Source organism: Epinephelus lanceolatus, chromosome 3 (genome assembly GCF_041903045.1).
Source record: "Epinephelus lanceolatus isolate andai-2023 chromosome 3, ASM4190304v1, whole genome shotgun sequence".
In the NCBI taxonomy this organism is placed as follows: domain Eukaryota; kingdom Metazoa; phylum Chordata; class Actinopteri; order Perciformes; family Serranidae; genus Epinephelus; species Epinephelus lanceolatus.
In genome coordinates this window covers 15,793,606-15,809,948 of record NC_135736.1, presented here as the reverse complement: position 1 = coordinate 15,809,948, position 16,343 = coordinate 15,793,606, and the positions used below count along the sequence as shown (strand labels likewise).

Below are 16,343 nucleotides of genomic sequence, written 5' to 3'. Positions count from 1 at the left end.
TCATGTGCACACTCAAAATGTCCAAACAATTGCACACAAACACGCTTTATGCAACAGAAGTGTGATTTATCCCTGCTTTTATTCATTAAGTGCATTTGCTGTAGGTAATTTCTGTTCTTTCATATGTTGCCTTGCCATGCCAAACCAAACAAGCATCAATATAAAACATCCCTACATGTTTAATGCACACTGACAGTCTGTCCATTTCTGTCTCCCCCTGCAGCGTATGAATATATGTATAAACGTACTCTGAGACACATCAACAAGACGAGTGAAGTTGGGAGCCATCGCTGCCTTATACAATCAACAAACCCCTTCCAAATTTGAAGCAAAATATGAAGCCACAGAAGCATTAACCAGCTTGCCGCCCACCATGATATATTTCAAGCAATTTGTCCGTTGCACACTACCCCTCCATTCTTCATGCTCACTGTCCAGGCAGTGGCAGTCTTTCATTTGATGACTAATGCTCCCATAAACTGGAGAGTGGAGTAAAATATAGAGAGAAAGAAAGTGAGGAGGCTAACAGCCCAAATGAAATTAGCTGTCCAACAAGTGGAGCGGTTTTTGGCAGACTCTCAAGGTCCATAGTATAGCTGGCATTATGATACAACGGGATTGCAAAGGAGGGCCTGTGAGTTGCCAAATCTGTCCTTATGGTTTTACTTATGTAAGCTCCGCAGAGGTCTTGTTTTCAACCATATGTCTGCTGTGAAATAATTTGCTTTTTAAATTGGCCTAAATTGTTGTACAGGTTTCTGTTCGCTTTCCACAGACTTTGTATTGCGTGAAGGTGCCTCCTTGTCACTTACGTCTGTGTTGAGATGCACTACCAACAAGGCGAAGAACCCAGAACTCTGACAGGACATGAGGCATCAGCAGGAAGAATGGGAAAACTGTGGCGTCCTGGCATTCAGGATGCCACGTGCAGAAACTTTACATTTCTAACAATGCTGTGGTTAACGTGAGGTTATGTTTAGGCACAAAAACCACTTGGTTATGGTTAGGAAAATATGTTTTGGCTTAAAATACCCACATTTGGTGGCACAAAAGCTGTTGGAAATGCAGCGAGGGGTTGCTTAAAATACATTCATGTTCAGTGGCACAAACGCTGTTGAAAACACAGACAACAGTAGCTAAAAACACTTATGTTTGGTGTAGGGATGCACCGACCTGATATCTGGATCGAATATCGGCCCCGATATCATCAAAATAGATGAATCGGGTATCAGAAAATGCAACCGATACCTGAGGCAATCCTTTCCCTTTAAATCTATTGCGACTCGAGCTATGTCATACGTCATGGAGCGAAGGAGAGAACTGCTGTTGCACAATTGTTTATTTTTGTCTCACTTACAGTACCAAGCGGGAACACCTTCCGCCTTTCTGCTCCAACGCTGACTGACAGCTGACTCCACTCATTCACACTCACCACTGCCCCAGGGCCGCAACCATATGCTATTTACAGAGATAACACTGGCGATCTGAACCGGTCAGTGGCGAAAAAAAGCACTTTTATACGGGACGCATTTGCCCCCATTACCGTTTTAGCTCGTTTCGCGGCTCAATACTGAACCAATTTTAGAACGAGTGGTACCCATGAATCATACGCACACATACACATAGGGAAATAGAGCCCAGGATGAAAAATACCGAAGTTGTCCTTTAAGAAAGGCTGATGTGATAAATAGGAAATGTACAAATGTAACATATTTGTGGGTTGCAGACACATCGATCCATCCGTCCTCTTGGACAGACTGTGTAGGTTTGATTTGGAAAGTGTTCGGAACAAAATCAGTATTTTAAGTTTTAAACAGATTCATAAATTCATAATGTGACTGGTGCTGTAAACAAACATGCACGTCACTTAGCTTTGATCAATTTTGTGTCATGACCCTCTTAATATTACTTCTACCAGATGGAAAAGCAACAGCACGATGAATAAAATATTTACAGCAGCTTTAAATCAACAGAAATTTCTTTGTCTACCTCAACATGGCCCCATGTCTCTTTTTTGCATCGCCTCACACATCATTACACGCCCCACACGTTCATGTGTAGTATATGAGTATCACATTAAGACTGTCTTGTTCTCTAGTCTCAAGCTCTCTCCTCTGTCTAAGCACACTGAACTGTTTCTGATTTGTCCAAAAACGCACTCCAGTAATCATATCACTTTTTCTCAATACTACCATGAGGAAGTTAACCTTTCATGGAGTCCATGGAAATTATATTTGATTTAAATGCACATGCAATTATTGTCAGATTTGTAGTGGGGACATTTTAAGGTGATCGGAAAAGTGGCAGGGACATAGCCTCGCAATTGTATATACAGAGTACGACAGTTCTAGTCAAGGTGTAGCATTGAGAAACAGACCAAACTCCCACAAACTACTACTCAAACCTTCCATCACACCTATATAAAGTATACACACACACACACACACACACACACACACACACACACAGAGTATACTCACATTGTCATTGCATCCTTTGTTGTCCTCATATTTTGTTTCTATGTGGATGGAGAACTTGGGCAGGAATGAGCACTGTGGATAAAAAAGGATAAAGATGAGAAACCACTTGTGAAAAATGTTTTTAAAAAAATGCAACCGTGCTGAATATTAGCCCTGCATATCATCGCTGTACGTGTTGTTTTACTGCCTTTTATAACATTTAAAAATATAAAAGTAGTGAACAGTTTATACTGCAGAGAGTTAACACTCCTTACTCCTGGTGATGTTAATGTCTTTACTCTAGTTTATGGCCTACATCTGTAAAGAAGAGGCCACTGAGAGCAGTCATATCCTTTGCTGTGACTTCTTCCAGTGGTAGCGTGTAAACTAGACTGTTTAAGTACTTTTGATGCACTGACTGTCAAAGCTGCTTTCTGTCTCTCTGTTTCTACGTCCTTTTGTCATTGTATAGTGCAGAACAAAAATCCAGGCTGTGTAATAGTACACAATGTCCATGTCTCCTTGTCAAAATTGACAAAAGCAAAGACAGTTTTTAAGACTGAGTCTTTTGCCTATAAACTAATCTTGGCATGGGTGTATTTAAACTGACTCATACATGAACACAAAACGCCCCCACACATATACAAGACAATATCCAGCATTCTGTCGCCAAAACATTGTTGTCTTTCCCCTCTTGTCCCCGCAACGTGGTGTGACTCATGCTGTCGACATTTCTCACTCTGCACAGCAGAAGCCCTATGGCTACAGCTAATCATGTGCATGTGTGTCTTAAAATGTGTCAGCTTACTCTGCCAACGCTTCATGTGTTTTCAAGGGTTAATCACGGGTCACATAGATGGTTCTGCTTGTTAGCAAAGACACACCCACTGGTGTGTTTGTGTGTGTTGGAGTGGTAAACTGAGCTCTTTTGATCAGTGCGGATGAGGGAGATGCAGATTTTAATGGCCAAACATCATTCTGTAATAGCAACATACCAGGGCTACAGGGACTAAATTCACTTCTGTAAACAGACATTACAACTTCTAAAAAGAGTGACCGGACCGTCAAACGCTTCAGCATATAATGCTTGCTTTTTTTGTATCATTTGACATTTAAGCTGTTGGATCTTTCAGACTAAAAACAAGCTACTATGATTTCTAATCCCCAATGTTAAAACACATAAAGAGAAACACATACCATATACTGTGCTGTACTATCAAGATTTCTGTGCTCAGAAATTTTGCTGTGAACCTCATACTTGGTAATATAGTCACTCCGCAACAGTATAATCCAGTCTTTGGTGACAATTTTGGTTCTTGAAGGAACAGTGTGCAGGATTTACGTAGTAAGCAGGTTCTCTTTCACAAAGCCTGCCAGACAAACCAAACACTGGTTCTAGAGAGGGCCTTTTTGTTCTTTTACATTGAAGTAAAGGCCACTGTATGTTCTCCTACACGCTTAGAAAAAGAGGGTTGAGCGGTGTGGTAATCGGTTGTTTGCAATACGCAACCTCACCACTAGATGCCACTAAATCCTTCACACTGCTCCTTTAAAGCTCCACTAATCAGTGTTTTTATATATATAAGCAATGGCATTTTACATTTTACAGTCTTTACCTCCTTATTTTGGTTTTACAGACCACAATTTGACCGTTTTGCTTTACTCTAACCTCGTTTTGAGCTGCAGTAGGCATCTGTTTTCAGCCCAGCCCTTATGGAAAGTAGCAACTAGCTAAACATGGCAGAGAATTTTGCAGAAAAAGGTATTTCTCTCAGGAGTTGTTAGGAGACCAAAGCAGAGCTAAAAGGAGTGTGAACGTGACTTACATTCAGGATGTCACCAGAAAATGACTCCGAATGAATGCTAAAGTTCAAAACTAAATCTGTTTGTACAATTCAACACTGCAAACACAGCAGAGGAGATACCGGCACACCAATCCAACTGGGCTGGACAGCCACAAAAAAGGTTCACAGGCTGAGATCAATGAAAAATATGATTTATTTATTTACAACATCCGTGCACAAAAAGAAGGGTGCTCAAAGTGCAAAAAATAAAAAGTCCTCAGAGTTGATCTCATCTAATTAGTGGTACCAGCTGACTGATTTGGCAGTAATCTGTCTGTGTCTATATCTGTTCTGCGAAGCACACACATCAGCAGCACTGATGATAGTCAAGGACTGAAAAGTTTGCTGCTGTTTTTATTCACTTTTTATAATTTTTTGCACTTTGAGCATCTCTTTTTTTGTTTACAGACGTTCTAAATAAATTGACCTTTTTTTATGCATTGATCTCAGCCTGAGAACCTTTTTTGTGGATGTCCAGCCCAGTTGTATTGGTGTGCAGGTATCTCATGTGCCGTCCACACAATTCAACTCTCGTAAAAGAATTTTACATTTCGCACCAGGTTTACTTTCTGATTTCTGGACAGTATGAATATAGTCTCCTCAATTCTTTTTCCACAATGAAACAGAAAAAATAGTTTCCATAGCTTTAAGTTCAAAGTGCTATCCTGATGATTCACAGGTATCTTTAGTCTCCATTTAGAGTAAAATATTGAGGGTTTATATTTCTATATTGAGGAAACAAAGAACGAGGAAGTTATTGTGGACACAGGCTGTGTTTTATGTATATTCATTCAGAAGTGAGGAGACAAGATTCTTGTTTCTCTACATTTTGGAGACTCATGTGATGATCAGCAGTCTTGGTTTCCTTTGGTGTTTTGCAACCAATGTGGCCACTGACGGAGCATAATGCAATCATAACACATGCAGCAGACATTACATAGAGGATACTTACTGTATATTCTGCAGAATGTGGCATGGTGTGACACAGACATCAGGTCAGAGCAGGGACAGAACACAGGAGAAACACAGTTAGCTGTATATCTGCTTCAAATTTTCCACAGCATTAAAGGACATTAGAAGGCCATGATAAACCAAAAAATGTGTGAGACATACAGGAACTGCATAAAGGCTGTCACATATCTGATACATCACATCATCCCCTCCTTTTTCCTCTGCTTTCTCTAATTTGCTCTCATCAAAAAGACATCCCCTTTTATCCACACTCCTCAGCCTGCAATGCTCCTGCCTCAGATCAGCATCATTAAAGCACCACAGAAATATGTCCTGGGCGCCGCGACTCTGATAGTTGCATTCCTGACTACTGGCTGCTTGTAAAGTCGGTGATTTACGAAGCAAAGCTTGTTCTGCTGGTGCACTGATTGTAAGTCAGTGTGACTAAAAAGCATTTGCTTCACTGCAAAACTGTAAACTTGTAAATACATGTCAGCTTTCACATGTTTATGTCAGTAACATGTTCATGCTTTCTCACACCATGTCTTCCTGGCAAACTGTGAATTACAAACAGAAAGCTGTAATGGTGAGACTGTCGGTGTGAGCAGCGTGTCAGCAACTATCTACAACATGAATCTACAGTGTGTGCTTATCTATTTATTTATTTTAATTTATTTTGTCTGGAGCTGCTGACCCATGTCAATACCATCACCTTTTAGAGTTTAAGGTTATATTGATCCATGTTGTAAAATCCTCCTTCTTCTATTTCCAGAGGTCACATGTAATTTACATTTTGCTTAGAATGCTACAAAAACCCGCTCTTTTCCAATGTCGCTGCATCTGGCTCAGGATCCATGTGATTAAAATCCTCACGCCTCCTTCAGAAATGTCATACAGAGTAGCTGAAAAGTGAGCATCCTGAATTATATAGCACATGTCTGAAGTTGCATGGGGACTCTGGTAGAAAAGCTCTTTCCTTTCCTTTTAAAAAATGTGTTAAAAATGCAACAGAGATTAGCATTATTCAACCATGTGCTAGAAATGTTTCTTCTCTATGCGTCTTGACAGCTCATACTTTCTTTTCACATGCTACTCCAACTCCCAAAAGACATCCAGTGAAGTGTTTGTACCAAGAGGTGAGTGCTGAGTAAACTGTTTTGACTGAAAAAGAGAACTTCAAGCCTATTAAAAAAATAGTTTAGGAAGCTGACCTTTAAACAAAAATGCCGTGCTTCATGAGACTGCTGTACTGAACAATTTGAGCCCGAGCTGTGGTAGGCTTTATTCCTACACAAGCCAAGAAAGGCAGTAAGGCTCTGTCACTGTTACAGCACATATAGACTTAATATGATGTGAGCTTTGTTATGTGCAGTATTGGCCATGAAAATAAGCTACAACAGACTGATTATCTTACAGTCCAACAAACACACTGACTCTGTATGCTCACCTGTAATGGTGTAAGGATAGTAGTTCCATGCTTTCTCTGTCACGTAGAAGATCTTAGGAACCACTGCTCGAGCCCAGCTGGGTAATTTACTGCAGAGAGACATTAAAACGGACAGAGGCAGAGGAGGAGAGAGACTGTGAGTATGTTGCAGCGAAGCAGGGATGGGGGTGAAATTGCTTCCGTTATCGCAGCAATCATGAAAAACTTGTTCCACTAGTGAAAGGGAAATCTGCGCACAGTGTAGGGACATTGAAACTGAGGGATGGCGTGAAAAGAACGCTTCCAAAAGCTTTAAATCAGAGGGGATACCACGGGAGCCCAAACTCATATTTCTCTGCACACCGTGTTATCTCCGTGGAACATACAGACTTTTAAGGGTTTTTGAACCTACTTCAACTAAAGATCAAAAACAAATGCAAGGTCGGTCTTATGTGTTGGACTATTTCTTCGCTGGGCACAGTAACTTCCTGGTGTTTACACGGGGTAAGACTCCAAGCTGTGCCTATCCAAACATGACATAATGGCCCTCATTAATCAATATAACACTACAAAGCAGTGCAAATCTGAGCGCAGGTATCAGCTAACTACAGGGTTCCCATGCAATTCATGAAACATTATTATCTCACAGATCACATCGTAGGAATGATGTAGGAATGATCGGGCATTGATAAATGTGGCAGCTGAAAACAATCGTCATTTACATATCCTGTCCCAATATATTCTTGGTTTTGAGGCTTGAACCCTAGAGTGTGCGACATGGAGAGGCGTAATACGGCTCAGAAGAGAAATTTCTCTGAGCTAGAAATGGAAATGCTGACTTTCCTGGTCCAATTTAACCAAATGGTTTTATCTGGCAGCCTGAAAAGTAGCATTGGAAAAATGCAACAAGGAAAGAAAACACTGAGACCTGATGTAAGATTTAATTGTAGCCTCCGCTCACATGCACACTGATAAATGCTGAGCTTATTCTCATACCTAAGCAAGAGAGTAGTTTGTTTGCCAATGACACTTTAAATGACAAATATGCTTATTGGAGAGTACCAGTGACAGGCGAACGTACCAATGGTCGCAGTTTTGAACGTGGTCAAATTTGTGAAACACTCATAGTTACGTACCAAAACTAAGAGGTTAGGTTTTAAAACAAGGTAATGGTTTGAGTTAAAATAAGTATGTGTGTAACCTAATTTAAGTGACGCAAGTACACTAAGTACGTGTTGTCAGTCAATTAATTACGGTACGTACTTAAAAAAAGTCAAAGTTGACTTTTGGTTTTACACAAGACAAGAAAAGTGGTCTCCTGGGTGAAAGTCCTGTGTCTGTTTGACCCACAGACTGCATATAAAGATGGATGACATGACAGTGCCTTGAAAGTAAAGCCAAAACATTGTGATCGCCCCCTGGTAGCTGGCTGAGGTATAGGTAATAAACCCAAGCCCTCCATGTTAGCCAGTTGGACATGAGCCAAAGTAAAAGATCAAAGTACATGTCAAATAATTTTCTCTCAAAATTTGGTTGCAACTAGTTATTTGTATAAAAAGAGGGTTTGACATCATGTGCGTGCAGTCAGTGGTGCTGCTCGTGATTGGTCGCACAATGGGAATTAAATACAGTTGAGATTAATACTGCACAGACTCTGGCTCCAAATGACACCACCAGTGCAAGATGTCAGCGCCCATATCCAGGATATTTTGGCAGAATTGTTGGTCAGCGGAAGGACATGGAGACACATCGTCCATCTTTATAGACAGTCGTAAGTTTGACCAAGCCACCATCCCATCCTCTCACTGTATGTGGACTTTGTCGCTGTTTATGCTAAATCACCTGGCTTCCTCCTTTGATCCCATAAAATTGCTATGACCACTAGAGGTTGCTGCATCACATTAAATGTAAATATGGGTCATAATGAACCGCTTCCACGGACAACCTATATGGCCATTTCTTTTTTGTGAGGGTGGGTTGGCTTTGGATATGCTCGTAGGCAATTTGTATTATCTTTGGACAGAGCCATGCTAGCTGTTTCATCTCGGTTTTAGTATTTATGCAACACTCAACGGCTGCATGCTGTAGCTTCAAATTTACCATGCAGAAATGACAGTTTCCTCACACTCTGCAAAAATAGCAAATGAGCGTATTTCCCAAAATGTCAAACTATTTCTTCAGTTGCAGCCATAATCTTGAGAGTTCTCTGAGCTCCCTCACAGCCCCTTTTGGCACCCTAAACCTCTCAGTATCATCTACCATTGTGTTCACTGAGCTACAGTATACTGCCAATATGTCCACTGAGGGGACTTTGTGTGTGATGCTTGACATTCTCTGATCTTGAACTCTGAGCTCTGGTAGGACCGTAATTGAGGGCTGCTTCGAGAACTTGTGTATGAGACGAGTCAAACGCATTAGTGCACAGGCTTTCGTGTCGCCTGTCTTCATCTCCGCTCCCTTTGATTGACGTGGAAAACAATTTCTCAAGGAGGACAAAAATGGCGCCCACTGCATCGTGACGGCTGTGAATAAAAACAGCCATCGCCGATGACATTGTGTGAATGTTGGCAGGCTCACTCACTCTCTCTCTCCTTCTCTCTCCTTCTCTCCCTCCCAACAAAAGAGACTGACACTCCTCCTACACCTCCATCTGTTGATTTCTCCCATTCCCTCCTTGTTCTTTTAAAGATCTTTGCCAATAGCTGCTGCGACGGGGGCCCATGTTGCCAAGCGTGCAAGCGTGGTGGGTGGCTGCTCGGAGTTTTCGTGCCAAAGCCGGCGTTTGTATTTAGAATAAATAAATACATAAAAAACACCCCAGTTTAGTTGAAGACATCCAAGGAAAGACTTTATTCAATCACAGAATCAACCATCCCCTCTCTGCTCTTAATGAAGCTTATTGATGGAACAAGCATGGAATCGATGTTCAGGTCGGATTGGGATGAGGCCAAATACTGAAGTACAGTGTGAGGCAGATTGTGAGGGCTAATGGGGTGGTTGAAGCGTGACAGAACGAGTCCAGATTGACTTCCCTGCTGGTGCACCAGAGCTAAATGTTTAGCTTCTGCAGAGCCGGATGAATGGCCAGTTGAATGGGGCAGAACAGTGGTTGGTTATAGTCAAATCACATTAACTTAACATAACAAATAACATGATTCTGCATAAGTTGATGTAATGTCACGGATATTGGTTTAATTCACTGAAATTCGTCACATAGTTTGGTTATTTTTTCATCGTATACTGCAGATGTTGCCTTTTCTCTGTTCTTTTTGCCTCTGTTTTTCCTTCCGTTTTCATTGAGGAGTGAGTTGTTTCATTCATAGCACACACAGATTTACACAGGTTATATGAGACTGTGCTATTCAGTGTTCATCAGCATCAACGTGTTAAGTTTGCTCCCCTGACAGAATGACAAAAATTTAAAAAAAAAAACCCTTCTCTATAACAAATCACCTTTGCCCTTTAATGCCAGGACTGACGCGTTACTTTGAATGGGTGTGTGTGAGAGAGAGAGGCACTGCTTTCCATGTGATTCCCATCGCGTGCTCACCCTGAGAATTTAACATTTTACCTTAACAAAATGTCAGCTCCTCTGGAAAGGTCAGTGTTTTGACTATTTCCATCTGAGCTGCGGATGTAAATGGATTCTTTCTTTATAATATCTCTATTAAAATTCTATTCATGGGTCAAAATCTCATTAAAGAAACAATTCCAAAAACCCAACTGTATTGTGAAATAAATAAACTGACCTGAGGAACTTAAAAACGCAACAGAGACTGGAGAAACGTAGAAGGTGCAATGGCTTCAGCATGTCTCAGAGGTTGTCATGGAACAGCCCTTTAAACAACTTCCAGTCCTTTGCTATTCAAACCAGGATTTCTTTACTGTCCAAACAAAGCCCTGAGCCACTGTGAATACAGGGAAATTGTGGATCTTGTTAATATGTGTCCTTTTTTATTCCTAATTCTCTTATTAAATACATTACAGATGGCAGGGAAATACCTGAATGGAGGCCCAACTTCTCTCTGTCTCCTTCCTCCCCTCTCCTTCCCTCTCCTCTCCACTGAAGAGCAGAGCTGTGCTGACTCAGCATAATTAGTTCCCTGGCATAGCGAACGCTGACACGGGTATTTGTGCTTAAACAAATGGCCTACAGCATCTCTGTCCCCACCTCTCTATTCTCCCTCTCTGCCCCTTATTTTTTTCTCTCTTTCTCTGTCATTTTCTTTTCTTCACACATTGTCCATCCAATACTCTGTCATCTCTCTTTGCTTCCTGTGGTTCTAACGTGTGTGTGGAAGGGTCACACGTACATCTGCATGCGCAAACACACCTATCAGTCCACACCGAGGCTCATAGCATGCAGTGAGATGCATCAGTAATGGGTGATAGATAACTGTGATGGACAAGTAACTAAAGAAAACCTGCCAGTAACAACTTGCAGTGACCAGCTTGTGTGTAATTGTGTGTTTGCAAACCTTTTCAGCCTTATAAAATACACAATGACAACACCGGTGTTTAGCTCGGTTACCAATAAGCCTCAAAGGAAGTGCGTCAACCACTGCAGGACCAGCATTTTTGCTTTCCTCCTAGTAGCAGTATCAGTGTATCAGTGGAAGCACTTACTATCCCCATAGTGAAAATGTGGGAGAATGGAGGGGGGTTGGGGAAGGGGGGGGTAAACTATCAGTACGCCACACACATAAATTAAGTTCAACGATCAACCAGAGAAGACACGTTCCACTGACCTGTTGAGGTAGACTCGTTTCTCTGTGAACTGTCCTTGGCCGTGTGCCGGGTCTTCAAACGGTTCGTTCTGGACGACCTCCACTCCTTCCCCTCTGTCACTCTGCTCATGGCTGTGTTTACTGATCATGTACAGCTGCCCAATCCGGTACTGGAAGACAAAGACAAACAGACAGGATAAATTCACATGCTATTGTCTGACAACAACCATTTTGGGAAACTTACAGTGAAACCTAGAAACATGAGCACGTTGTGTGTAAGGCTTCAGATAGGTTGGCAGCTAAAATGCTCATAGATAGGTCACCATAAGGTCTGTTTAGTAGCTGTTCTGGAGCTTTTGATTGTAACACATGTTCTTGTTATGTTAATGTAGTTCATTCTGGTAGAAGATTTGAACGCAGCACTCAAACAAATATAACGCCCTCCAGTCAGTGCTCCTTCAGAAGCATCCTTCTTGTTCATACATTCCTGGCCATTCCTCTGTCCTGTGCACAAGCCTGAATGCCCCCTGTTGCTGATTGGCTGGAATAGCGTTGTGTGGCTCAGTCCGAGCACACTTTGTTTGTTTCCAACCGACAGAGCCAGGGCTGTGTATGAACACCAGATTGTTTTCCAGTGCACACACACCGAAGTGCAGCTAGCAGACCGAGAGGAGATATTCACTGAATTAGACAAAGAGTGTATTCAATTAGAATCGCTGACTGCGCCTGTAAAGGCATTCTTGTCCAGGTGGACCTCGTGGTGAGAGTGTTTTCTTAACTGCTGTTTCGAAAATGAACTTTTAACCTTAATTTTTTCTTGAATGATTGCAGTCTTCATTAAATAAATGCACATATGTCAAGAGTGCAAAAAAACTAAAATACAGGAATCATTCACATGGTCAATGCAGTGCAACAAAGCCATTGTCTAATTATCCCACCTGTATCCTCTCATTTCTCATTAGACCATCACTTGATAATTTGTCATCAAGCAGAATGATGACAGGAACAGGAGGCTGAGACAGGAAGAACAATACCAACACTGATAATGATAAAGGACTCGCAATCAGAAACCATGGAAATTAAATCTGCAGGTAATGTGATGCACTGACACGAAATGTGAAATTGTAATCGCTTCTTTCTGAGCATGGTTTTGAGTCCTGATTTCTGATTGTAAATGCAGAATGTGAGTTTGTTTCTAACTAATAATTACGCGTAGCAATAATGATACTTTCCTTTCACTATTGGAGAATATGTATGGAGCAGTTTTTAATCAAAAATATATATATTAACTTGAAATAACAAACTACTTTGACTGTTCTTTAATTCTGCCCTGAGGGTGACAGAAAGTGAGAAACTGAAAGTGAACAGCAGATGTTTGGATGGCTCTGACAATAAACTTTCTGTCCAAACCCATTGTTTATTTATTGCCTTATTTCGAAGACTTAGTTGAGAAAAAGGTCAGAATAACAAAGCAAAGTCATGTCAGCTTCTGCAGCAATAATACCTCTTCAGTGAAAAGCCAGACGTACAGTTGGTTTCAGGCTAAGCTACTTCTGTTTTAATGACTGTGACTCTGTGGCATTTGTACACATTAGACTGTGCTCAGCTAATTAAAAACTCCGGCCATGCAATTACAGCATTTAGTTTTTCATGCCCCGCAGGATGTTCACTTCATTCAAGCAATAAACTGTGGATTGACTGATTTGAAGGCAGCACTTTTGTTTGCTTTTGATCTTTAATCTTCACTTTCTAAATCCAAAGCTTCTGTTGGTGACAAAAGACCCGGGAAGGAGCAGGAGAGATATGGAAATGAATGGATTTCAAAGAGGGAGAAAAGGAGCTGAATGAGAGACTGAGGAGCATCAAAGGACGGAAAGTTGAGGAGTTTTAATGAGAGGGAGGGGCTGAAATTAAATCAAAAACAGAATAATAAGAGATACAAAGGGATATTTGACAAGAGACTGTTAGTAAGACAGTAAAAACAGAAAAAATGAGAAGAGAAAAAGATGGTTTGATGATGGCCAGTAATGCTCATAATCCATTTATCTGTTACAGGCTGTGAACAAGTGCAGCTGCACTCCTGCACCATATGCTTTCTCCTCCCTCTGTGCTCCTCTGCTCCACACATGTGCCTCAGTTTAAAAAGAAACTTCAGTAGTGAAAGTATAGGGCACTGGTTATGAAGGAGCGCTAAATCAACCCTATTCCCCTGGATTCCACATTTTCTCTTTCCCTGAACTTTACCTGTCACGGCTGTTGGCTGAGCTGTGAAATACTATCAGGGGGAAAATGTAAGGTGCTCACCCAAAATAGCTCCCATGTGGGGAAGGGGCTCAAAATGGTGTCAGCACCTGGCTGCTGGTGCAAACCTCTGATGGATATGCAGATTTTACAGAGGTGTGCTAAAATAAATGAAACAATTATGTAAAGCCATGCAAGTCATTACACCAGGCCTGGTGGAAAGGTGTAAAACTGAGCACTTGCATAGTGAGGGCATCTGTTGCTTGCAGATTTTACAACTTGCGTGCCAATGTTTGATGCTTCATGAAATTCAGTACAATGAATATCCAAAATGAAGAAACTAAAGGTTGGTTGCTTATTTCCAAGAGGCAACCTCAGGGGCTGAAAATGAAGCCAGTGTGGAGGTGCTAAAAACTGCAGTTCTCTAAATGGCCACTTGAGGCTGGCTCCAGAAGCCAGTCAATCCCCATGGCTGACTTTACAGCAGAAATAAACATGTTTACAGTCTGGTACATGAAACTGTTTTGGTCTCTATAGCAAATATCCACCTTCATGACAACTGTTAGGGGGTGAATTTTTATACAACTCACCGATTTCAGATTTTAAGGGCGCAGCTTTGAGTGACAGGTGGCTGCAGTCCATTGACAAGTTGCTATTAAAGACATGCTAGTTATCACTGCTCATTGGTTTGTATAGTTAAGCCTTGCCATATTAGCTTATCATAGGGCTTAGGTTTTTCACTGAGTGTTGATCCTTTCTCTAGAGCACAAACTTCTTGTGTTTATTTGAACTTACAACAACAACATTGGCAAGGTAATGTAACTATGATGTAACCCAAGACTTACAGAGTATAAAGCCTGGTTTCCACAAATCAGTCAGTTTGGTTCAGTTCAGTTTGGTACACTTTAGAGCAGTTATTTTTCTTTTTCCACCGTATAGAATTTGTGGATGGTACCAATAAAACCATTCCTTATCGTCCCCATTTATGGTCACCTCTCTGTTGGGGTACCAAGCACACTGATCCAATGCTAAAAGGTGGAGCTAGAAACACTGCAGTCCATTGATTGCTTAATAGAGACTCGTCACTCTTGCTCAGGGCTGAGTTGTGGCTGGTTCTTAAAGTTTTGTAACCACTGTTCAAAACCATGGCAAGTTTTTCATACATCAGTAAACTCTAGCATTAGGGTTATCTCCACCCTCTCGTCCAAATACATTCATTTTTGGCTCCAAAAATCCAAGATGGAGACGGCCCAAATGACAGTCCCCAAACCAATGGGGGATGTCTAGGTGGCTACATCCATTATTCTATACAGTCTATGCTTATTTCCATTTGAATTTAGCCGAATAACAAAAAAAGAACACAATGCCCAGCTATGTTAACAAAGCAATGCTGCAAAAACAACATATTTGGTCCATATAAAACATCATTATCTGAGATTATTAGTTTGTCTATCTCAGAGTAGATTCATGAGGGTCAATTGTGATTTTCAGGCAATGCAATATGTACAGTATGTTAAACACTATACATTTGACAAATTAACTAATCGTCTAGTAGAAAAAACAGATTTCTGATCATCTCTCCTGAGTATTTTCCATAAAAGTAAAATCTCTGTATTAAATGAGTCTCAGTGTTTGGTTGAGGTGGCCATTGTAGTGCTCAGCAGAGCTTTCAATGGCCAATTCTGCCCCAGAGACAAGAGTGTAATCATCTGACAAATAGACACTCCCACCGGAGCAAAGCGGCTTTAACCTGCAGTAGGACAAGGGTGATGAATTAGAATGGCTTTTGATTAATCTGATTAATTTAAGTGTGCTGCAGGAAAATGAGCATCACCCTTTTTTTGCATTTCATAAACCATTTTTCTGCTGGTTTTAGGCCGGCCATTAAATAAAAGAAAGATTTGCTGCATGCATTAATTTAAAAACAGCATTTAATCATGGACACGCATGTACATTCAAGTTTGGTTAAGATAGGGTGAAACCTACAGTGTACAGACACACAGGAGTGCGCACAAACACACTATCATGTAGTTTTACTCTCTCACAGCAAAGTAACCAGTAATGAATGCAATGCCCTTGTATATCAAATTCAACAAGCCGCATAATATACCGTCAACCTGATAAAAAAGTGTTTCCTACAAACACATTCCTCAGCAATACATCACCAAACTTTTGCCTCATTATGTACACAATCTATGCATTATAGGTCTCACACACACACAGCTGCAGGACCTTGGTTCTGTGTCCTCTGTGGTGCTGTAGACTAGTTACACTGTGAAACTTTAAAAGGGCAGCGATGCAATGACTCACTTCCTCTGTATCTGTTTGCTCCAAGGCCGCCACTCTCTAGACAATGGTATACGTGTAAGATGGCGGTGTCAAAAAGGGCCACACATTTTAAGTTAAAACACACACACACACACACACACACACACACACACACACAATACCAGGCCTGATGACGGTTGCCTGAGAAAAAAAATTCTCAGACTAGAAAGCCAGATACAGAAGCAGGTAAAGCCCAGAGTTATTAAAACATGCAGTGTTTGGCTGACGTCTGCCACAGTGAGGAACGTGTTATCAAAAAAAAAAAAACTTTCTTTTTTGGCAGCATCTTTGGCAGTGTCTACCCTGTGATGAGCCTCAGTTCCAAAGAGAAATCTGAAAGTGTGCTTTGGTTTTTTTCCTGATACGA

At 41.1% G+C, this 16,343-nt stretch overlaps 1 protein-coding gene across 1 annotated transcript in view; it reads right to left on the bottom strand.

The window, feature by feature from the left end:
* The window catches only part of LOC117255346 (cytoplasmic phosphatidylinositol transfer protein 1), a 103,394-nt gene that overhangs the window by 10,587 nt on the left and 76,464 nt on the right, over positions 1-16,343 (bottom strand). The window contains exons 2-5 of the mRNA XM_033624141.2: positions 11,429-11,577; positions 6,702-6,790; positions 5,256-5,263; positions 2,481-2,552 (exon numbers count right to left, since the gene is read on the bottom strand). Of these exons, the coding sequence (XP_033480032.1) occupies positions 2,481-2,552; positions 5,256-5,263; positions 6,702-6,790; positions 11,429-11,577 (318 nt within the window). The remainder of the gene's footprint in view (positions 1-2,480; positions 2,553-5,255; positions 5,264-6,701; positions 6,791-11,428; positions 11,578-16,343) is intronic.